Source organism: Cupressus sempervirens, chromosome 9, assembly GCF_028749045.1.
Source record: "Cupressus sempervirens isolate cs-2001-9-10 chromosome 9, ASM2874904v1, whole genome shotgun sequence".
Classification (NCBI taxonomy): Eukaryota; Viridiplantae; Streptophyta; class Pinopsida; order Cupressales; family Cupressaceae; genus Cupressus; species Cupressus sempervirens.
In genome coordinates this window covers 306,988,703-307,014,369 of record NC_143126.1, presented here as the reverse complement: position 1 = coordinate 307,014,369, position 25,667 = coordinate 306,988,703, and the positions used below count along the sequence as shown (strand labels likewise).

The 25,667-nt window shown below is 35.8% G+C and overlaps 1 protein-coding gene across 1 annotated transcript in view; it reads left to right on the top strand.

Moving 5' to 3' along the window:
• LOC149538620 (axoneme-associated protein MST101(2) protein) overlaps positions 1-25,667 on the top strand; it is a 98,227-nt gene that overhangs the window by 35,184 nt on the left and 37,376 nt on the right. Inside the window, exon 3 of the mRNA XM_089799934.1 lies at positions 6,341-6,458. Coding sequence (XP_089656060.1) covers positions 6,341-6,458 — 118 coding nt within the window. The remainder of the gene's footprint in view (positions 1-6,340; positions 6,459-25,667) is intronic.

The following is a 25,667-nucleotide window of genomic DNA, read 5'->3' as shown; positions in this document are numbered from 1 at the left end:
ATTCATTGTTGGTTCTTCATGGTGGATTACGTCTTGTTTCTTTGTAGTATTCCTCAATTTTTCACTAGGAGTAGATTTCTTTTCATGTTGAAGTAGTTTAGTTGAATGTAAGTTGTGGATGTTTACTTGCTTGACTCAAACAAATCCAGGCCACTAGTCTCTTGCTGATAGTAGGAGTGCCTTGTGTGATAAGTCGGTGATTGAATGCGCATAACTTCAATTGATCTTGAATCCTTAATTTGCTTCCATTTGATGGGAATAGAGAGGATATATTGATTTGAAAACCAATCGAGTGTTCTTTAGAAGCTTGCACTAGGTGGGTGGAGCCGTTGTTGAGATTACATTTAGTAGAGTCCAAGTGATCCATGAGTCCTTGCATTGGTTGTTAAGAGTAGAAGTTAGCCAATTTAAGTTTGGGTTGAAGTGGAAAGGTTTGAAGATCAAAACTAAATTTTCATTGCACGTTGTAAAACCAAATCTATAAGAGAAAAGGTTGATGTCCACTGAACAAATAGTGTAAGTCCCTTTGTGATAATCAACATATCACATCATAAAACTGAGTAAAGTCCAAGATTAAGAAGGAAGCTTGAAGCCATTTTGTGATCTTACTTTACAAGCTTAGCATGAGAGATAATTTTATATCAAGAGAGGATTGAGTGTTTGGTGTTTCTCCTCGAAACATTAAGTATTTGATTCTGCTTGTTGTAGTGGAACAAAACTCACATCAACTGGATCCAACCTCTGTTAGTAGCCATAGTGGTTATGTTCACTTGCATTTTCATGGGAGTAGCCATGATGGTTGTCACTATGTAGCTTGGATATTGAAGGAATCCTCCCTAGCTCAGAGGGAGTTTGGATGTGTAGCTACATTGGATCCCTTCAAGGTCCAATCTAGTACACCTAATGGCTAATTGGCCTATCTCTAATAACTTTCTTATTTCAATCCTAATTTGGGTCTGGCCCCTTTTGGGTGATTCATGCAACTTGCAATTATGTAACTGGGCAAGACCTATATAAATGTAACTTGTAATTAATAGGTCTGATCCAATTCTTGGTGCCAAAACTACAAGGCCGTCTGGAGGTTTATTAAGAGGTGTCGATTCATATATGCAAGCCCATTCATGCATATATAGAAAATGAATTTTGTGATGTACTAAATGTGTACTGTGCTTGGGGGTGCTGATAAGAGCTTATCATCTATGGTTGGGAAGACAACAGATCTGATGATTTGCTTGTGGTGGTTATGAGCAGTACCATAAAATTAACAGTTTATACCAAATACTCGCTGGTTTATGTTGAGCATTGTCATTCTTGTGTGGAGGGCGTGTATGCAAATGGTTTGGACATGGCCATTTAAGTTATTGTTGGTAGGGAGTTTATTGAGCTGGAAGTGGAGACATTCATGGCCACTAAGGCTTGGCAAATATCTTGAATGCTGGTTGGTGGGGTTTATGGTGTGTGGTGGAAGGATTGTGAGACGTGACATCGCACTTTTCTTGGTAGATCAGAATAGGCTTCAGTCAGTGCTATTCCTCTTTGACTGGGCACAACTTAAGGAACAATTAGCATATCTCTCCTTATGGCATGATGGTCTCCCATGTTATCAGCAGCTCCTTCGGTTGCCATTTCCACATTTGATGCAAAATCTCTACTGATGTATAATTCTTTTCCATTGCTATATGTATTAAGTGCTTGCACTAGCATATGAAGAAGTAATTTCACAGACTTTTATATGTATTGAAAGGCTTATTTTCCTGTTATAAATAAAGTTAAGACATACGTACTGGATTCTGCTGTGTAACATTAATTTTTTGTTTAGTCTATGAAGTTTCAGTTTTTACATGTTGATCTGTTTATTGATATTTGCAAGTCCAGTGATGTTTTCTATTATATGTTGTCTCTGCAATACATATCAGAATACAAATCAAGAAATGCGTAAACAGAACCAAAACATTTATCCCTTGAAATCACGAAGGAGGGAAAACTTGGGTTCATTTTGGTGTGGGTATTTATAGTGGTATTGGAGTACAGAGTATCTTGCCAGCCTGTTGGAAAAGTAATTTTGGTTGAAGTTCTTGAATTGCAATTCAGGGATCCTGAGTCTCTACATTAGACAAAACTTTTTTAACTCACTATGTTGAAGGCAGTGGATAATATTTTGTCCATGATAGATCAGTCAGATTCCAAGAAATTACTCTGGGGAATGAAGTCAGCAGTGAGTTCTTTAGTTAAGGTAATGTTTATGAGACATTTTGATAAAGAGTAAGACTTGCTATCAGTCATTACCTCAGTAAAGTTATAAGTTTCAGAAGCATCTTACAATCATGGCATTATGGAGATACTACAGCTGGTTATTGACAGTTTTCATGGGTAAGGTTATATGAGGAGGCTTTTTTTTTGGTAAGAGGGTTATGATTTTAGAATTGATGGTTAAGGTCAGCTCTTAATTCACTTTGATTGGTTTAGATTGTGATGGTGTTATTCTTTATATGTTTCAATGATTTATAGTTTCTATTTGTGAGTACAAAATATCACGACTGTATTTGTGTCCATTTATAATCTTTTATTTTTATACATATACATATGGCATTAAGCACTCAGTGTGTGCGCGCGCACAGACACAGTGTGTGTGTCACTGTGTAGTGCTTAATGCCATATGCACACACACACACACACACATGGAGGGAGGGAGGGAGAGTCCATCAAAATTGATTAAAGAGTTACTCATGTGAGTAATTCCTTTCTTCTACAACTTACGGATGAAGTTTTTTGTGGTGGAGGTTAAATCTTTTTAATTCATAGATGGAGAAGGAAAAACACTCCTATCCCCACATTGACAACAAGCAACTCTCGACCATACCTAACCCTATAACTAGGTGACTAGATGACCGATATGACTGATCTACAAGTCTAACTTGGATGACAATTTTGACCTTTCCCTTGCGTCTGTAACCAATTTCCTCTTGATACTCTCCCTCCCTTCTTCACAAGTGACCATTCTCTTGCATCCATTGACACATGAGGTATTCAGCCATAACTTTTATACCATTCTGATAATGTATTAAGCCTTTCTTTCTAGCATAAATCATCTAGGTTTCATCAACATTTGTTCATGTTTGTCAATATACTACATTATTCATTTAATGCACCAGTCTTCAATAATATGGAAAATAAACATATTTTCAATATTAACATCACATTTCTTGATAAGTCCATAAAGAGGGGTGTAGCATATTTAATGTTTCCTTTTATGGAAATTGATAATTATATCTCTATTAAGGGGGAGTTATAGATTGTAATAAAATTTTAGGGGTCATATCCTTGAACAACTACGTTTTATTCTATTATAAGGTTATCAAGCCTTATTTGTTATCTGTTATAGTAAGCTTTTAAAATAACTATTTTCCAATAATTATTAGATTCTTTATAGAATTACAAATGGTCATTTTGAATAGATTTGAGTAATATCTTTAGTTATTTGGTCACCTTTTTTCCTATATTGAAGGAGCTTTCATCAAATTAAGAGGGTGTGAATTTGGAGATGAATAATGAACTTTATCACTATGCACAAGCAGTAGTATTGCTCATGTAGAAGTATAGAGAAGTGTTCCGTAGGTTTGATCTATGTTCTAATAAACCATTTTTCAAATGTTTTCTGATGAAATGATGGTATGGGGCTTTTTACTTGGAAGGGTTTCCCTATGTCTATTTTGGTAATGTGTCAAATCTTTGCTTATAATTCTCATTTTATGTACTTTATATTTTATTTCTATGCTTAATAACCTAAGATCCTAGTTTCTAACATTATTTTCTTCGAGGGTGTTATCTGGAATGCTCTTACTGCTCTTATACAGCTTCACTATGTGAGTCAGACATGATGCAATATCCTTATCCAACTTGCTCTTTTCGTCCATTGAAGGTCCAAACATTCATTTAGCTTAATAGTAGAAGCGAACATGTCCTTCCATTTTCTCAAACTTGTCCACAATATGCCAATAACTTGATTTAGTGTAGGTCCACAATATGCCAATATCTTGATTTAGTATAGGTACACAATGTGCCAATATCCTAATGGGATAGGCCCATTAAGGTCATACAATCATATACAAGGACTTTTGAACTCAATCATTTGAGCTCCTCATCCAAAGTTGCCTTTGAGGAAATGTCATACTTTCTCTGAATCTGTTATAATCATGATCTTCAAGGATCAACTGAAATATATGCTCTATCCACTCCTTTGGACGAATGTGTGAATGCCTCCAAACCGATACCAAATAATGTATGGAATATTTCATATATATATTTTGTTTTTTTGTTTGTTTGTTTGTACCCTCTATCTCATATTAGATATTAGATATTGTTCTTTTGGTGGGACTACATTGCTCATGTGGCAGCCACATCTAGGGAGGAGGTGCTACTAAATTTGACACTGTTCATGAAAGTTTGTCTCCTCCACATGGTGATAATAACCTAATTATGTGTTAGTATATAATAAAATTCAAACCGTATGAAGTTTGTTTGACACTTCTAAACCAATACGAAAGGCATTCAAATTCTGAAGAGGATTAGTGCTTGTGCATATACAAAGGCGAATGTGAACAATTCATCTTCTTCTCGTACTTAGTTATTTGTGGTATCCGACCACAGAGGCTTTCTACCAGCCGTGAATCCTCTATTTCATCTCTCACACCCACAATTCAGTCCATGGGAGGAAACTCTACACGACCTTTCTAGGTTGCTTGCTGCCTTTAACCATGGCCAAAAGCTCCACCAAACCATAGAGATATCACCTCCATTTTCTTACCAGCAATTGTTAGTAGAAGGGGACTCGAAGATTTGGAGAGGAATGTTGGTTTTGGCATTCATTGCACATGCTTATGTATGGGGCTCTCCATCTCCGGTAAGTGTGCTTCCCAGTAAATTGACAATTCCATTCTGCAAGGTTTCTTCAAGCCTGGGAATGCCTCCCATAATGTATATTCACTTCATATTTGCATAGCCTTAACTGGACATAACATCCTCATTTATATTTCGCTTCATCGATATTGTTTTGCAGGTACGGTTCATCATATAGAGCCATGACTTAGAGAAGCGAATAAGATAATTAAGATTATATTTGATATCGATTCATAAAAGGTGCATATGCTAAGGGAAAGGCAAGTCAGCAATTAGGGATAAAAACAGTGTTAAATGTATTACGGCAGAAGTCACTGAAAGGAGAGTAATTTCCTTAACTGTGATCCAAAAGAACAAAAAAGTGAGCTTAAGAAGGATGGTTAATGTAGAAGCATTGTTAAAGAGGGTGCAATTTAGTTAAACAAGGAGTTGTGATTCTTTATGAAGAAGCATCCCACTTTTAATAAATATATCTCTATCACCTCCATGTAAAGACATGAAGAGACAAAAGAAGATTGTAGAAGGAAAGCGAGATAAGTGTAAGAAATTTAGTTTAAAAAATAAGACTAAACCGTGTGCTCAGATTGAGCCACAAACTTATAAGTCAGGGATGCATGATTCCTAAAGAGATTGTAAAACAGAAACATCATTGTAAGAACATCACATAGGCAACATCTATATCAGAAATAATTATAAAGAGGTTCTGTTTGCCTATAATATCAAAACATCCTTTGAATTAGGGATTAGATCATCACATAAATGAGACTAACAAGATCAGGAACATGTGATACATCCTAGCCACCATTAGAGTCAGAATTAGATCATCATTTAAATCAGATTAAAAAGATTAGGAACTGCGATACATATATCAATTGAAGATTGCTGTAAGAGCAATTATACTTGTAATTCTTATGATCCTTGAAAAAGAAATTAAGACTCATCAGGCATCTTTATCAGGCATCTTTATTGTTAGATTGAAATGTCCATATGTTGTGTTTATCCTGCATATTGATCGGCAGGTTGCCATCTTAAGAAATTGCAATTATAATTTATTGCACCATAATACCTTCAATTCATATAGGGCCTCCAATATATATTTCAGGTCAGATACATTTACAGTTTGGCTCTGATACCATGTTAAGTAACATGGATCGTTTCTGCAAATGTAATTATATTGCCATTGTTATAGATATTTTCCAAATGCAGATCCCAATCTCTTATAAGAGTAGGAGACATGTCTCATGAAGAGGCACGTCTCTATGATTAATCATTATTAGTTAATATATATTAACAATATAAATCACAATATAACATATGTATTATATTTTTTGTTGTTTTAACTTTAGGAGAATAAGTTTGAATGAGGTCATAGTGGCCTTGTTAAATAGGGTAACAAGTTTAAATTTATTTTGATATTTTTCTGATGGTTTCTGATATGGTGCAGTCATCGAGGCCATCCGATATGTTCAAGGAAAGGGAAACCAGACAATTACCTAAGCAGGTGCATTCTGATGAAGAAGAGGACATATTCAATAAAATATTTACTGAAGTGGAAAAGTTAGGTGTGTTTTTCTCATCATTCTCATCTTGCAAACTTTAATAAAAAACCCTAATATTAAGTTTAATGTTGTTGAAATCTTATATCAATCAATTTATGCATATTTAATTTAAATATCCTGGTAAATACTAAATAATGGAAACAAATTACAATTTGAATTATATGGAGCAGTGCAGCATTGCAGGTATGGTTATCTTGTTCTGTAAAACTATTTGAGCTGAAATTTAGAATTCATGGAATATGTTGGCTACCCTAGTTTGTTGTTTTCAACCAATTACAAACAGATCCACTAATTTAGAACATCTGAGAAGAAATGTTATGCATTTTGAATCAAATGGCAATTAAAGATCAGACATACATATCATGAAATTCATATTACAACTGTTCTTCCATCTGTAAAAAAATATGTACAAGGTCATTTATATTTTTGATTCTTTGGTTATATATGAGTTTCAAATGTCTTTTATTTGAATGGACTCCCTCTCTGTTTTTATTTTGGCTCCATGTAGAGTTGATCAGAATGAACTCCCACTCCAATCTTATCCTTTGTGGCTAAATTATTTTCAGCTACATCCAAAAGATCTCTGAACTTCTTTTCTATTTTTAAAGCCTTTGTAAAACTATCTGCAAGCTAGTCTTGGGCTGTACAATAATGTAGAACGAACTTTGCACAAGTCCTCTAGTGCGGTGCTACTTTTTGGTATGTATTTATCTCTGCATTACAAATTGGATTCCTAGAACTGAATTATTGTGCCTTTTAAGTATTCACCTATATTTCCTTTTATTTCCTTTTAAGCAGCTAAAAGTTGTACCATATCAAATATACAATCCTAAAATAATTAGGAAAATAAATTTTCTTTTATTGGGAAAGAATAAATGCTTTAACAACATAATGGAAATAACTGCCTTATATTTCCTATGAGCATGAATAGAAGTTTCATTAATTGCCTGAAAGGAAATTTGTCAACTAGCTACATGAATCTGATTAACCAACTTATATCGTTTCTGTAACATGAATTTGTTGAAAATGGGATAATAATTGTATTATCAGTGAACTCTTAAATAGAGTTTACAAAGGCTTAATAATATTGTGAACAAAAAAGCAAGGTTTTTTTTAATAAAGACAATGTCTATAAATAGAATTGAATGAGCAAACTAAAAAGAAAGCCTAAATGACTGATAAATACGATTCTAGAAGGACAAGCTAAATCTAGCAAGATACTAAAAATATAAAAATTATTATAATACCCTCTTTTAATGGTCATTCTATCAACCACCCTGCAAAAGCAAAGATAGGTATTAGAGAATACGGATCAAAGAGTATGAAACTCCGTTTTTGAGGAAAAATTGTGAAAACTAACTGATTTTTTGAAGGGGGAAATTATGAAAACCTAACTGATTTTTTTTAAGGGAAAAAAATTATGAAAATGCATAATTTATGAGGAAAATTTCTACCAAAAAAATTTAAGGGAAAAATTTATAAACACATCAGATCTTTTGGTTTGGTAAATTAGAGAACCTTAATGTTGAAAGTTTGGAAAACAAAGTGGATTTGGGGTTGCACCTAAAAAAATGGATTAGGGTTTCATAAATTTATGAGGGGGAAAAATCCAACTGATTTTTTTAAGGGTGAAAATTAAAAACCTAACTAAATTTCTTGAAGGGAAAAAATTATGATAAACATAATATTTGTGGAAAATTTATTAAAACCCTCCCAAAGGCTAATAATATCATGAACAAAAAAGCAAGGTTTTCAGACAATGTCTATAAATAGAATTGAATAAGCAAACTAAAAAGAAAGCCTAAATGACTGATAAATACGATTCTAGAAGGAGAAGCTAATCTAGTGAGATACTTAAAAAATTAAAAATATTATAATACCCTTTTTTAAAGGTCATTCTATCAACTGCCCTGCAAAAGCAGAGATATGTATTAGAGAATACAGATCAAAGAGTACGAAACTCTTTTTTTGAGGAAAAATTGTGATAACTAACTGATTTTTTGAAGGGGGAAATTATGAAAACCTAACTGAATTTTTTTAAGGGAAAAAAATTATGAAAATGCATAATTTGTGAGGAAAATTTCTCCCAAAAAAATTCAAGGGAAAAATTTATGAACACATCAGATCTTTTTGTTTGGTAAATTAGAGAACCTTAATGTTGAAAGTTAGGGAAAAAAATGGATTAGGGTTTCATAAAAATATGAGGGGGAAAATCCAACTGATTTTTTCTAAGGGTGAAAATTAAAAGCCTAACTAAATTTCTTGAAGGGAAAAAATTATGATAAACATAATATTTGTGGAAAATTTATTAAAACCCTCCCAAAATTTCTTCAGGGAAAAATTTATAAACCCATCAAATTCTTTTGTTTGGTATATTAGAAAACCGTTAATGTGAGCAATTTGGAAAAAATCTGGATTTAGAGGTAGCACCCAAAGTGATTAGGGTTTCAGAAAAAAAAAAATGAGGGGTCCCGCAATATGCAGAACCCAAAACTTGCGATTGATGATTGGGAGTATGTTGGCTAAGACAAACAAAAAAATTCTCGTTTCTTTCTAGTTGCAGTAAAATCCTTGGAAAATCTGAAAGCGCTAATGTGGCAATGAAAAATGCTATTAAAAAACAATGACTCCCAAAAATCCCACAAAGCACATTAGTACAAAAAAGACATGAAAAACCTAGGTGTGGGCCCAATAGAACTTAGAAAATGCCGCTGACCCGTAAGTGGCTTCTGCACCCAGAAGTTAGACCAGCTAACTTAAAAAAAATTGTAAATGCTCTATGCCAAAAGTGACCGCTGTGATGGTAGGCTGATGTGGGACAAATTTCTTGTTTGTATTTGCATAAAAATCCGTTGCTTTTTGACAAAAAACACTTCAAAATTCCAAACTTGTGGGTACAGCCTAAAAAAATCACTAGTGCTATGAGTTGGAGAAATTGTGGCAGAAAAATTAAACAATGCCGAATATACAATAAACCTGTTTAGAGTTTTATTAGACTGCATAAAAAAATTGAAAAAATAATTTCAAAGTTCACGTTCACAAAATTCATAAAATTTTCAGAAACCTATTAGAATATTTGTACTTTTGCTATATTTAGCTTATCTAGTTAATGGTCATATAGGCTTTCTTTTTAATGTGCTAAATTAGTTCTATTTATAGACGTTTTAATTAAGACAACTTTTCTTTTTGTTCATGCTATTAGTTGTGTTTGTAAACTCTATTTTGGAGTTTATTGATAATACAATTAGTATCTCATTTTTAACAATTTCATGGTATTAGAGGAGTATAATTTTTTGGGTGATTTTTTTATGGAGGTGAATTTTGAAATTAATTTTTCAAATTTTTTATGTAGTAGATAGTTAATCAGGTATCTGTTTCTGGACCTTAATCGCACGTTTGTTTCTAAATAAAAACACCAGGGATATATTTACCACGAAATTTGAAATTGACCTGCATTTTTTTTTGGCTGGTCCATAAAAACGTGACTTGTCTTGGCTATGTTTTTTTCAGCTCAACAGTGACTTGGCATGGTTAGAAGCGCTATGTTGGATTTTGTTTGTTTTTGACCTAGGTCAGAAATTTATTTTTAGTAGGCAATTTTTTTAGTAGTTGACACCATTCTTTCCTGACTTGTGCCTAGTTAGCTACCATCGTCCTCCTCAGTCGAATAAGACAAACAATTTTTGTCTTTTCTAATCAACAACATTTGCTAGGTACTTGATGATCCTTTTTTGGTACTGTTTTTTTTTGCTTGCGTGGGGTCCCAAATCTACGTTTTTTATTATCTTTTCAGCTCAATGGGGTTTTATTGGCGTATTCTACCAAGATATTTTTAAAACATTTTCTGCAACAAAAAAAATTCAGAATTTTTTTTCCAATTTTTTCTAAAATATTTGTGTTTTCTTTTAGAACATTGTGTTTTTTGAATATTTTAATTGTGGCCAAAATACTACTTTGATAATTCAGATTTTTTGCCCAAGGTTTTCTGTATGTTGCCATGTAAACCCATCTAGGGTTTTCAAATTTAATAAAAAACAAATAAATATAATTTTTTTCTACAAGCTCATCCACTTCTGCTTACCCAACGTCCATTTTTTTCCAGCATGTTCAGTCTGCCTCGATTCAGAGTCTTCACTAGGTTGACCAACAACCTCAATTTCAATGACAACCTCTTTGATTGACATGTAGGAATAGAATTTAGCGGTTCAATGGCAGAAATTACAACAATTAGAAGCTACACATGATGATGATATTTGAATATCGTTGTTTAAAATGATCGTTTTGGGCATGGAGGCATGCCCTACTCAAGCTCAAATAGATTAGGATAAATGGGATGAACAAAATTGGGAAGTTGTCATGCTCCTAAATCTTTCGGTTAGAGATGATTAGCTGGCTTAGGTGCTTTCTGATAAAACGACTAAAGAAATATGGGACACCTTGACGGATCTTTATGAGATGTCTGTTAAGAGCCATGCTGTCTTTTTGAAGAATTTGTTTTTTTCAATCATGATGGATGACAAGACAACTCTCAAGGCACACATGTTGAAAATCAATGATCTACATGACTAGTTAGGGGCTGTTGGCCACAAAATAGAGGAAGATGATATGGTAGTGATCATGCTGAAAAGCCTGCCTTGACCCTGCAAGTACTTCATAGAGACACTAAATATCACTTCTATTGTTGCCTTGACATTCTTCGATCTTTGCAACAAGCTTCTGCAATAGAATAGATAGCCAGCCAGTTCCTTCTCTTCTGAATAAGTGGCCTTCATAGCCAGTAATTATTACCCACCAGTATGGTCACCTGGAAGGTACAATGCAAGAAGTGGTTGATCATTGCATAGTCTTCATAGGAAGAGTCTCAATAGAAGGTCCAAGCCACTACACCTTTTGATAGAAGGAGCCTACCTCCTATTTGTTCATAGCCACATGCCCATCAGATCATGACACATCCTTAGGAACTTGGTAGATTGACTCTGATGCCTCTCGACATTTCACACATTGGTGGGATTGATTCACAAAGTTTATGCCTTTCTCTAATTCCATTGTTTCTGGACGAGAGAATTATACAATTGTCAATAAAGGAAATGTACAGTACAAACTCATTGATATAGGCGATTCTCCTAAGCAGGCCATGACAACCAAAAACACTCTCTTCAACAATCTTTGTTATCAACAATATGGGCATTTGAATATCCAAGATCTCTCTCAGTTGGTGTGAGATAGTCTTGTTGTTGGCTGATTCAAACACAAAATCATGGAGTGCACATAGCTTGTTGGAATAGGAAGCAACATTGGACTTCATTTTTAGACGGTGATACTTAGAGGGCATCCAAGCAGTTGTAGTTGGTCCATGCACACTCCATTAGTCGTAGGATGGAGGTATTTTCTCTTGCTTGCTGATGATTTCAGCAAGAAGATGTGTGTGTATTTTCTTCAGTATAAATTAAAGGTTTTCACTTTCAGTGTGTTTCAAGAGTTCAAGGCCTTAGGGGAAAAAGAGTGGATGTCAGATTATCACTCTTAGGTTTGACAATAGTGAAGAATTCAATTCATTTGAGTTCTCTGACTTTTGTGCATCACATGGGATTAAGCATCAACTTACTACACCTTACACCCTACAACAAAATGATGATATGGAGCATAGGAATCGTATATTCACTGAGATGACTTCATCGATGTTGGAGCATTGTAATGTTCCAAAAAAGTTTTGGACCAAAGCAATATTTACAGCTATTTATCTTCTAAATCGGTCTCCTACATAGCCTGTTAAGAAGATGATTTCAAGGAAGCTTGGTCTGGACAAAAGCCCGAAATTGGTCATTTGAAGGTTTTTGGCTTTACAACATATGTTTGGATTCGTGATGCCAAGCATACCAACTGGATTCCAAGATTCATAGATTGATTTTCACAAGATACAATGATACACATAGTGTATATTGGCTGATTGATACTGATCTTGATCATCTCATATTCAGTTGCGATGCAGTGTTTGATAAAGACCACGGTCCATTTCAACCTTCTCTTGAGGATCAACCTCCGTAGGCTATAGAGATGGATATTCGTGTTCCATTCAGTTCTCTTGATGAGGAGAGATCCAATTTATATTGCCACCAGCTCCTCCGTTGGATATTTAGGCTCCACATTTAGTGATTCTAGGTCCTATTGTTCCTATTGCAGTAGATGTTGGTCGTACTCTCTGCCTAAGTGGTGGGCCAGGACCATTAGTGATCTTTATGATGATGAGTTAGTTGAGGGTAGATCTTCCTGAAATAAGAGCCATTAGTATGCTACAATACATTTTTCTCTTATGGCCAATATTCACAATATTTTTGAGCCCCAAACATATTTAGAGGCTAAGGGTATGCCAAAGTGGGAATAGGCAATGACAACTGAACATCAAAATCTCATGAAAACAATACTTAGGTGTTGTTCGATCATCCACTAGGGAAGAAATCTAGTGGCTGCAAATGGTCTATAAGGTCAAATATAAGGCTAATGACACACTTGATAAGGCATGACAAGTTGCTAGAGGCTTGAAACAAAGGGAGGGCATTGATTATGAGGAGATATTGTGCAAGTACCATTCGTCTTGTCCTAGCACTTTCAATATAGTTTGGTTGACGCATCCATTAGATAGATGTTAAGAGTGCTTGTCTAAATGGTGATTTGTAGGAAGAGGTTTACATGACACACCCTCTAGGTTTTCAAGTTGTAGGTAAAGAGCATTAGGTCTGCAAATTGGTAAAAGCTCTCTATGGCCTCAAACAAGTACCCTGTGCATGGTACATCAAGATTGATAAGTATTTAGTTGATCAAGGGTTTTAATGCAATCCTTTTGATTGTAATTTGTATGTCAAGCATGCTAGTGGGGAGATTCTTGTTCTTGTCAGTATGTTGATGATTTAATCATTACTGGTAGTGCAAAACATTTGGTTCAGCAAGCAAACAAAATTTGTGCTAGACATTTGACTTGATAGATTTGGGACTTCTCCATTATTGTCTTGGTGTAGAAGTTTGGCTAACAAATACTTCCATTTTCATAATTCAAACTATGCCAAAAGTTTGTTGGACAAATTTCAGATGCAGGATTGCAATCCCATTTCTAAGCCTATGGAGAAAAGGGTTCAAGCTTTTGGCTGAATCAGATTAACCAGTAGAGAATGAGTTAGTATTCAAGCAAATAGTGGGCAACCTTATCTATCTCATTGCCACTGAACTTGACACCTACTATGTTGTTAGTCACATTCCTCGCTTCATGACAACCCCAAAGACCGAACAATGGGTTGTTGCTATATGTGAAGGGCACTTTTAATTTTTGCTTCTGTATGCAAAAGTCAAGATCCTTATCTTATTGGTTATGTAGACTCAGATTGGGGAGGTTTTATTGATGATCTGAAGTCTACTTCTGGGCATGTTTTTAGTTTGGGCATAGGTGCAATCACATGGACCAATAGTAGGCAATATAACTCTCGACTAATGAAGCTGACTACAAAGGAATAGTTAAGGCAGCTTGTGAGGCAGTTTGGCTTCTCTGGATAATTGCTAATGCATATATGCCTTAAGTAGGCCCTACTCCCCTGTTTTGCTAATGAGGGAGTTTTGAAGTTAGCCAAGAATCTAGTCTTCCATGAATAGACTAAGCATGTAGATCTTCATTGTCACTACATCCGCTGGCTTGTCCAAGATAGAACCTTGATGTTGCAGTATCTACGCATTGAGGACAACACTGCAAATATCCTTACCAAGTCTATCAAATCTAGGGGGCAATTTGGTATAGTTGATAGAATGACCATCAATAGAGGGTATTAGAATAATTTTAATACTTTTACTCTCTCGCTATATTTAGCTAGTTCTAGTTAATGGTCACATAGGCCTTTTTTTTAGTTTGTTCATTCAATTTTATTAGAAATGTTCCTGGTGGTCCCTTTCCATTAATTTTTGGAGATCTTTTTTCGCTCAATCTAAAGTTTTAGACGAAATATTTTTAAATTCATTTTCAGCATACAAAGATCTAATTTGTGTTTGGGTCATGACTATTTTCCTGGGGAAAATTGTAATTTTTGGAATAAAAAAATATGCAGGAAAAAGTATATATTATATGTTTAAAAAGATATCTTTAATGTTTATTCGGAACATCTTGTGACATGTTTAGCGAGGGTTTCGATGTAACTGGAGTTTGTGTTATTGACTTGAGGAGCTCTTTCCACAAGCAAGCCACTGGGATCCCCGATAGAGCCCATGTCCTCAGTGCTTTCACCATTCAACTTCTCGCCTTCGTAGCCGGCACAATATGATTCTCTTGCAGGATAAGATCAATGATGGCAATGAGAGCATCCTTATCTACCCATTGGTTACACTAATCAATATACAATCTCCATTTGGTATATTATATTTCTAAACTGGTGGAGGTTAAATATGATGATTGCTCAGGTAGGTCAAACATCATTAATATATGAAAAGACAAAAGGGTACAATTTTGGTTGTTTACCATTAAACTAAATAAACAGCCATACAAATATTCATTTTCCAATGAATGTTGGTAAGTTCTAAAAGATTTTGTTTTGAAACATTATTATTTCATTAATACATAAAATTAATAATCAATTTTAAACATAATTAATTAAATTGTTATGTCAATTTAAAAAATTTAAAATAGTTGTGTAAGAAAAGAAAAAATGGTGTACATGCGAGAATGGAGGCCGCTGCAACGGAAATTTGGCATTAGCAATGACAGTTTCATGGTGCCTTGGCTCCATAGGGATGGTAGAAGGACAGGGAAATTGTCTTCCCAGTTGTGGGCGCAAGGGCAGACTGGTTTTGTTGGCGGAGGGTTTGGAAGTAAGGGCAATGGGTTCTCAAGACGATCCTTTAATATTTCTCGAGCAACACAAGGTAATGACAGAGTGCCTCCATGATGGAATGGTAAACACTGGGGCCTGGATGGTCCTAGTTCTCAGAGGCCTGGGAGGAAGGAGAATGGGGCTTTTCTGCGCTCGAATGGCAATTTATCGATCCCTCAACCCTTCAATTTCAAGAAGATCGAGCGAAAGTTTTGGCGGCCAAAACAAGCTCACCAGGAGAACATGGCGGCATGAGTATGTTATCTGAAGCTTATAACCAAAACATTTGTAGGGTTTCCACTCTCCCGGTGCAAAATCCATCTTGGAGTGAATCTGTAAAACGTTTGCAATGTAGGGCTCTGTTTTTAAAATGGCCAAGACCTTGGTCCTCTGTAAGGAAGATTTAGGAGTGGTTGAACGCAAACTGGAGAGAGAATATTGTGCTCAAACCCTTAGGTAATGAATTTTTTTGGCCATTTGCTTGACGCCCGATGATAAGAGGAGCATTTTAAATGGTGGCCCGTATATGCTGGATGGGAAGGTTTTTATGTGTGATTGGAGGCTGAACTTCAATCCGGAAATTGAAAAGGTGAAAGAGGTCTTGATCTGGGTGAATTTAAAAAACCTACTTTGGGAGTATAAGGATAAGGAAACCCTGAAGATGATTGGGGATAGTTTAGGAGTTTTCATTAAATTGAAAGAATCGTTAGATAAGAATCACCTATATCAGTATTCTCGAATCTTGGTTAAAATGCAAGATTGTTACTCTGTTCCGGATTGCATAGCTCTTCGTACTCCGGAAGGGGAATTTGCAGTCAGTGTGGATGCTGATTATGCTAACCATGTTACGCCCCAGGAGAATATTGGTAAAGGGAAAGGACAGGTGGAGAATTATTGCTTGGATTTGATGAAGCTTTTTGAGAAACTGAGAGAAATCATTCCCCCATGGTCCATTTCCTTTGAGGAGGAAATGATAAGCAGAGAGCAAACTTTGGCAGATCCGATCAATGAATTGGAGAATGATGCCAGTGATGGTAGCTGTGGTTCGCATGAAGATGAGTTTTGCGGGAAAGTTACACAGTCAACACAAGTGGTGACTGAAACCCCCTTCTCTCAGATGTGTAATATCCAAAGGTTGGGACATGTTTCTACTCCTTAGGGTCAGACTCTATATGCTCTGGATACTTGCGACAAGTATATGGGCGAAGGAAAATTACAAGATGTGTTGGAGAGAGAACTAAAGACACAGGAGGAGTGTGTTAATCAGGGGGTGGGAGAGATTGTATCTTCGGCAGGCAAGGACTGGGTGGAGGAGAAAACTTTCAAAGATATCCAAATCTCTCCAATTAGAACTCTGGATTCTTTTTTGGATAGTGAGAAGGCACGAAGAAGAGATATTTTGGCTTTTGAATCAGAGTTTTCTGGTGATGAGGATATTGGAGTTGATGAGTGTGGGGTTATGGATTCGTTGGCTTTGGTAGAGGAGCAATCAATAAGTATGACACCATCAATTATCAGTAAACCGAAGGTCTTTGAGAAGAGAAAAAGGGGCCCTAAACCGGTGAGAGTCAAACTCACCATGGCTGGTAATGTAGTAGACCAGGCTAAATTGTTGAGATTCAGAAGGGGATATACCTCTTCTTGGAAGCCATGAAGCTCCTTTTGTGGAATGTCAGGGGCTGCAATGCCCCTGACAAATTGCGCTTGATCAAACGTGTGGTTGATCAAGCAAAGGCTGATGTGGTTTTTTAACAAGAAACGAAGTTAAGTGGTGATTGTAGTGTATTTCTCTCTAAAAAAATCTCTTCTTGGCAATGTTTGTTGGTTGATGCTGATGGTGCATCTGGAGGCTTAGGGGTTTTTTGGAAAGAGGCTTCAGTTGGTGTTTCTTTGATTGAATTTGGCTCGTGTTGGCAATTAGTGAATCTCTTCTTTTCAGCTTCATTTGAGTTTTTTGGCTTTTAATATATATAGGCCATGTCAACAGACCATGAAATCACAATTGTGGTCTCTTCTGATAGATAAATTGATACAATGGAATGACAGGCAAGTGGTCCTTGGTAGAGATTTCAATTCAATTTTGTCTCCGAATGAGAAACTTGGGGGGTTGGTTAAACTGAATAGAGGCCATCAAGAATTTTCTGATTTTGTTTCAAGGAATAATCTACAGGATTTACCATTTTCGAATGGAGATTTCACTTGGACTAATCGGAGGAAAGGTTTCACAAATATTGCAGAGAAGATTGATCGTTTTTTGCTGGGTGGGGATTGGAGCAGCACGGAATGGTTGTGCCAAGCTGATATCTTGCCCCTTACAGGTTTTGATCACTTTCCTATTTGTTTAAATGTTAGGAATGATTCAACTCCAGAGCGTGCTCCTTTTAGATTTGAAAAGATGTGGATGCGGGAAGAAGGTTTTTTTGATTTGGTTAAAGGATGGTGGAATTGAGCTCCTAAACGTAAGGGATCCTTTGCTTTTAAGTTTTTCAAAAAACTGCAGCATGTGAAGGAACAGTTGAAGGTATGGAAAAGGGTAGTGTTTAAAAATATTTTTGATGAGAAGTTTAAGCTGGAGAAACAGCTAATGAAAGTGAATGAGGTGGTGATGGCAAGGCGTTTGGATGAGGTTTTATTTCAAAAAGAATTGCAGTTGAAGAAAGAATATGAGGTAGTTTTACACAAGGAGGAAATTTTCTGGTGACAAAAGTCTTGAGAATTGTGGCTCAAAGAGGGTGATCGTAATACTAAATATTTTCATAATTCAGTTAAGGAAAGGAGAATACTTAATAAGGTTTTCTATATAAAGAATGTGGATGGGGTTACTCTCACGAATCAAGGTTAGATTAATGGGGAAGCAATTAGGTTTTTTAAGAATCTAATAGGAACTCCACATAATAATGCCTCAGAGGAGGACTGTTTAAGATTGTTGGATGGTGTTCCTAAGCTGATTTCAGATGCCCAGAATAACATGTTAATTCGCTCGGTCTCTTTGGAGGAAGTGAAATTTGCTCTTTTTAGTTTGGGAAGGGATAAGTCGCCTGGCCCAGATGAGTTTTTGGCTCTTTTCTTTCAAGAAGAATGGGATTTTGTTGGGTAGGAGCTCTAGGAGGTGGTGGAGGAATCTAGAAGGAAGAATTTTGTGTTTAAAGACTTGAATAATACCTTTATTGCACTCATACCCAAAAAGGGGGATAGGGAGACTTTCAATGATTTTAGGCCTATTTCCTTGTGTAATACTGTATACAAGGTGATTTCGAAGGTAATTACAAATAGGTGTAGGTTGGTTTTACCCACAATTATATCCTTGGAACAGAGTGGTTTTGCTCTTGGGAAGTCTATCTATGAAGGTGTCATTATAGCCCATGAAGCCATACACTCGTTGAGAATGAACAAGGATGCAGGTATGATGATAAAACTGGATATCCATAAGGCTTATGACAATGTGAATAGGCTGTTTTTGATGAAATTTCTAGATAAGTTTGGTTTCAGTAGTTACTGGTGTAAGTGGATTCTTTATTGCATTGATTCCCCCTGTATTTCGGTTTTAGTGAATGGCAGCCCTTAAGGTTTTTTTGACATGGAAAGGGGTATACGTCAAGGCGACCCCTTATCTCCCTTTCTTTTTATTATTCTAGTAGAAGTACTGGGAAGAGCAATTTCGAAAGCGAGAAGGGATGGAAGGTGGAATGGACTGCAGGTTGCTAGAGGTGTTGATCCGGTAACACACTTACAGTTTGTGGATGACAGCTTTCTTATGGGAGAAACTAGTATTAGGGAGGCTTAATGTATTAAAAATGTGCTAGAGGAATATGGTAAAGTGTCTGGGCAGTGCATTAACTGGAGGAAATCAGAAATTTTCTTTTTTAATACTGCAAGTAAGATTCAGGCCAAGATATGCTGAACTCTAGGGGTGAGGCAGGGATTGCTACCTAATAAGTACTTAGGGATACCTCTGTTTCAAGGCAGGAATAATGCTAATCAATGGAAAGAACTGATTGATAGTTGCATTAAGTGTTTGGATGGTTGGAAAGGGAGGTGGTTGTCCTTTGCGGGAAGAATCTTGCTCCTTCAAACAGTTATTTCAGCTATTCCAACTTTCTCTATGAGCTGTTTGAAGATACCAGTGGAGGTACTAAGGTATATTGAACAGAGGATGAGAAAATTCTTGTGGAATGTGACTCAAAATGAAGAAAAATTTTTGCTGGTAGCATGGAAATCCTTGTGCAAGTCGAAGAAATAGGGGGGAGTGGGTCTTAGGAGGTGGAAAGTTGTAAATAAAGCTTTGGGAGCCAAGTTGATATGGGAGATGTATGAACATCCGGATCAACTATGGGTTAAAATACTACAGGCTAAATATTTAGATTCAAGGGATCCATTGCAGATTTTGACAGTTAGGAATCCTCCGAAAGGTTCAGTTGTTTGGAATTTTATGTTAGAGTGTAGGCCTATTATAACTAAACATATCTCTTGGCACATTGGAAATGGGGAAAAAGCCTCCTTCTGTCATGATTCCTAGAATGGGATGGGCAAATTGGCTGAGTTAGAAGGTATGGAGAATCTTATTCCTGTGTTGGAGGCTGCCTGGGGTACTACAGTGGACTGTTATGTGGAGGGAAAACATACGGAGTTGGGCCCATGCTGGGCTTGGAGGGACCTTTCTAATTTGCAGTTGTTAGATGAGCAGAAATCAAGGCTGGAAGGCATTTTAAAGGAAAGGCAGATTATTTTGAGCAATAAGGAGGATAGGGTTGTTTGGTGTGCATCCAAGAGGGGACGTTATTCTGCTAAGTTGGGGTATCAGCTCAGTGGTAATGTGACAACTCTAGAGGGGTGGCCACATAAGTTGTGTTGGAATAAATTATGCATGCCCAAGGCAGGAGCATTTGCGTGGTTTGCTTTGCAAGGCAAGATTCTTATAGATGATAGAAGGTATAACTATGGGTTTGTGGGCCTGTTTCGTTATGCTCTCTGTATCAAGGCAACGGAGTCTGCGAATCACCTTTTAGCCCACTGTGACTTTGCTCAACAGTGTTGGATACGGTTGAAGACGCATTTATGCTGGACTGCTCCTCTACCGGATTCAGTAAAAGGCATCTTTCATTGTTGGCCGGTGGATTTCAAAAAATCCTTCTACTGAAATATTTGGGTTGTAAGTCCAGCTTTAGTTATACGGGAAATATGGAAGGAAAGGAATTGACGTATTTTTCAGGATAAAGCAGAAAGTGTGGATGGTGTTTGGGATAGAATTCACCGAGCTATTGAAGAGTGTATAATTGCCAATGGAGTACTTCAACACCCTAGGAGATGTTTCAATTACTGGGATAGTAGAGTGCAAAAATTTTGGATAGGGATTAGAATCAAATGGACAAATGATGGAGATTCGGAAGGGAAGCTGAAAATCGACAGGAAAGAAATCAGGTGGCGATTGCCAAAAAAGGAATGGATTAAAGTCAACTTTGATGGTGCGTCCAAAGGGAATAAAGGAGTATCGGGCGCAGGGGCAATGGCTAGAAATGATAAAGGGGAAATCATTGGGTATGTGGCTAAAAGGTTGGTGGATGACACCAATAATGTGGTCGAGATTGAGGCTGCACTGCTGGCAATTTTATTAGCCAAAAAATTAGACGTTACGCATCTTCACTTGGAAGGGGATTCAAAAGTGGGGATTGATGCCATTGTCAGAGGCTCGATGCAAACATGGTTTTATTAGAACTCGATTCAATTGATTAGAGAGTTGTTTGATACATTTACAGATTTTAAGGTGAGCCATGTGTACAGGGAGGGCAATGTGGAAGCAGACAAGTTGGCGAACTAGTCCACAACTTTTTCCCAAATTAATTCTATTGAAGTTAATGATCTACGTACGATACGATTGGACTCTTGAGGTGGCGGTGGTGTTTAGTTTCTTCATTGGTGTTAGTCCTTTATTGTTGGTTGGTGGATTCTTGTGGGAATTGATAGAGGGGCGTGTGTGAGGAGTGGCTAGGAGAAGGCTTTGGATCACTTAAACTGGCTTTTTAAGTTCTTGTCAGTGGTCGTATCTTTTAAGTGGTGGTAGCCAATAAGTATTGATTTTGTTTGGAAGATTTTGTGTGCGAGGTGGGTTCTTTTATAGGATGGCATGTAGGGAGGCTTATTTACGAAACGCGGTGTTGGTTGAATTAGGGCTTTGGTTTTTTGCAGTATAGGGAGACGCTGTTTGCAATTGAAGCCTCCTTTGCTTTGGATTCAAACAAGGAGATGAAGGCGTTTAAAGGGCCGGTTAGTAAGGAAAGGATGAAAGGCCTTTTGAAGATTAAGACTGATGCAATGATAGAAGCGGTGTTGGGTGTGGTGGGTACTCAGTTCTAGGAACGAGCGGTTAAACAACGCTCCAATTTGGATGTTATTGCAATGGTGGTAGCATGGGGATTGGAGTTAAACAATCCAATAGAGGAGGTTGGATATGTGGCAAGAGCTTTGTTTGCAAAGGATATGCTGGGGGGTTTAGACTCCATTCTTGAGTGGTCTGTACCAGGCACTGGCTCGGACCTTTCTGAGTGTTTTGAGGATGAGGATGAAGGTAGACGCTATGGCTACATTCCTTTCTTGCGATGGAGAGCAAAGGCAGACAAGACTTCTTTATATAAGGCGGCAAAAGATGCATGGGGAAAGCTGTGGGAGGAGCTTAAAAAGGAGGAAGGCAGGGAGGCTTAGTTGTTAAATGAATGGGCCACCTTTCCACGTCGAAGGCGCAGTCCTCAAGGTCGGCGTGCTGCCTCGGAGACGCAGGGGTAGTGTTTTCACTTGGCAATGATATGGGCTAGGGTATGCTGACAAGCTGACAGTGTATAAAGTTTTTGTGCAGGCAAATGCTATGTTTGTAGCTGGCTGATATGTTAGTGGTAGGGAGCTAAGGCTTGTAATGGGGGGGTGTTTTTTGTATATGTATGGCTGCGGATTGTATTGAAACTAGGATTGGCAATCGGGTTGGGTGCTCAAGCCTTTAGGGTGTTTTTGTTAATGATGTTTCGCTGATATTCGAATGACTTGTATGTAACTGCTTTATCTGTTATTTAATAAAATATCATTACCGATCAAAAAAAAATTTAAAATAGTTGTAAAATTAAATCTATACTACTAAATGTTATTTGGGAAACATATTTTAAAGTAACATGTAAAATTAATAAGGATTTTAAATAGAAGTTCAATAATCAATTTTAAATATAATTAGTTCTTATGTTAATTTGAAAATTGTAAAACAAAATCTATAATAAAAAAATAATATAATCAACAAAATTTAAAAGAATACAAAGCTATAAATTCTTGAATCTATTAAGTTAAATACATCTTTTACAGTCTTTAAAATATTTTAACTTTCATATAAGTACAATCTTCAATTTTCTATAGTTAATAAATTTATTATTTAAAATTAGCTTTTTGCTCTTCAATTGGTATCCTATAATTAAACTTGTACCTATATTTCAAATTTTTTTTTTTTTAGAAATTTATGATTTCTATCATACATCATTGACCTTCAATTTTTTACAATTCTATCATGATAGTCTAGTCGTGTCAAGCTTAAAAGTCCTCATATTACCCTCTCTCATTATTCTCCTCCCTTCCTAAGGCAGGGACTCCAGCTTCAGCAGAGCTCTTGTTTATAGATGTTGTCTTAATTAAGACAACTTTTCTTTATTGTACACACTGTTATTAGTGCGTGTAAACTCTATTTAAGAGTTAATTGATAATACAGTTATGATCACGTGTTTAACAATTTCAAAACTAATTTCTATAAAATTTTCCAGATTAGAAGAGTACATGAATTTCTGATTAAAGAATCTACCATTTTTTTGAAACCCTATCGATCTGCTCTAATACCATGAAGTTGTTAAAAATGGGAATTGTATTATTAATGAACACTTAAATAGAATTTACAAACGCTAATAATATCATGAACAAAAAGCAAGATTTTCTTAATAAAGATAAAATCTATAAATAGAACTGAATTATCAAACGAAAAAGAAACCTAAATAGCCATTAACTATGGATCTAGAAGAACAAGCTAAATAAATTGAGAAACTAAAAATATGAAAAAAAATTCTAATAAACAACAAAAGGAGTTCAATAAGAAATCTGTCATTAACTTTCATATAAATAGAAACTAACAATACTATATTCAAAGATTGTTATAAAAGTAAATAAACAATAGAATTAAGTATGGAGAAATGATTCATAGACACTCAACTTGTTGGTTCCATCTCTGTTGTACCTTATTGAGTTTTCGACGTCCATAGCATGAAAGAGTATCATCAATGGTTTTGCTAGCCAACCTTTGATCTTATGATTTTGACCTAATGGTCACCCACACAACTTCCACATGGAAGTGGCCTGATCTTCCCAAGGGCATGTGAACACAACTTCAATTTTGTTGCCATTTGAGACTTGGTGTAGAACCTAACCTATAGACATCTTCGCCTATTAGGATGACCTTACTAGCTAGACATTGCCCTACTGGTTCTAGTGACTAATGGTAATTATCTATAGTAGAGTGATGCCTTGGCCAAGGTTTTCTCCAACCCCATTGGACTCATTGTACTTAGTAAGCCATCTTTTTCCCTTAATCTTGGCCATAACAATTGACCCAACCACTAGGTCGACCAAATCTGTTTTTGATGTCTCAAATAAATAGTACAAGATCATAATAAGTATGGTGGAATTTGGATTGTGAAGGAACTAATTAATACATTGGATGCCACTCAAGAGCACATGGAATAAATTTCAAGACAAATTCTCTCAAGTTTCTCAAAGAGACCTAGAAGCCCAACTCAATAGTGCTTGATCCCACTACAAGGGGATACTCGACAAGTTGTGGCCATAGTATCGACATGCCCTTTGGCGTTATTGACAAAACTAAGGAGAAGAAAAGAAAAGGAAACAAGCACATAGAAAGCATAAACATAGGGGAAGAATGAAAGAGTCTATGACCACAGGGAATAGAAGGAAACAAGCACACAAAAAGGATAAACATAGAGGAAGAATAAAAGAACTATTTTTGGCTACATCTACACCAGCATATAATTCTCTATAGTTATAGTTATAGGATTGCAAAAACAAAAGCTTGAAGACCAAAGGTTGTGAAATAAAGGTCAAGCATGTGTAAAGGTTTTTACATAAATGTCAAAGGGGGATATTGTTGGACTTACAAGTCTCATTGGCATGAAGATTGAAAACTTTGGTAGTTTTCTGTTTTGAATATTTATAGACCTAAGGATCTTACCCAAATTAGAAAAGTTCAAGCACAGGAAAATAATAAGGCTCATGGTACTTGACCAGACATCATTGTTATGAAAACATGACTAGATTCACCTAAACCAGAAAGATATGCATAAAAGGTGTACAAAAGGTTCAACTGTCATTTGGTTATGGATTCCTTTCTATGCACCCTACTGTACTTCACATATACAAATGAAAGACTTATTTACTAAGAGGATGGAGTTGGGTGATAGTCCTTCAAAATTGCCCTTTTCTGATCAAAACCATTGGATGCCAGTGTATAAATAGAATAAAACTTCATGAGAGATTTCTTAATTCCTTATTTATCCCATCTATTTGTGTGACCTAAAGTAACACAAATAAACATCCAACAAAAACTCTATATTACTTGTTAGGAGGTTAGAGAATCCTTATAAAGGACCAAATTTGGTAAAGACATTGATATCTTAAAAGGTTAGAAAGCAAGGAACCAAACAATACTAAATTAAAAATCAGAAAGAAACACAAGATAAACAAAACAAAGTGTATTAATAATCAAAACAAATCAATAATTAAATATAGATATATAATGTATATAACACATTAATAATAATATAATATATTGAAAGCATCATTAAAATATATTACACAAATATGTTTACATTTTCAAAAATATTTTATCTTGATTGAACTAACACTTTAACACTCCCTCTTAGTTTAGAAGGATAAACACATGTAAATAGAATACCAGCAGTAATATTTATAAATAACACAACAAAGAAGTCTTTGTTCATAAGACTTCCAATATATGACATCATATAAGTATGGGCCTATCAAAATATCGACATAGGATATTCACCAAGTACTATTTTGATATCATATTAGGTATCATGAGCATTGCCTATTAGTACATCAAATTAGTGATATCCACCAATAATTCTGAGTAATGGCCTATAAGAACATCAATAATTGATATCCACCAAGTACTCAATATGGTAATGGCCTATCAAAATATCAAGGCAAGATATTCAACAAATACCTATCATATATCTATACAAACAACTTATAGATCGTCAATTAAATGACAACTAATATTTAGTTGTTGATTTACAAGATAAAGCCTTTCATGATCTAT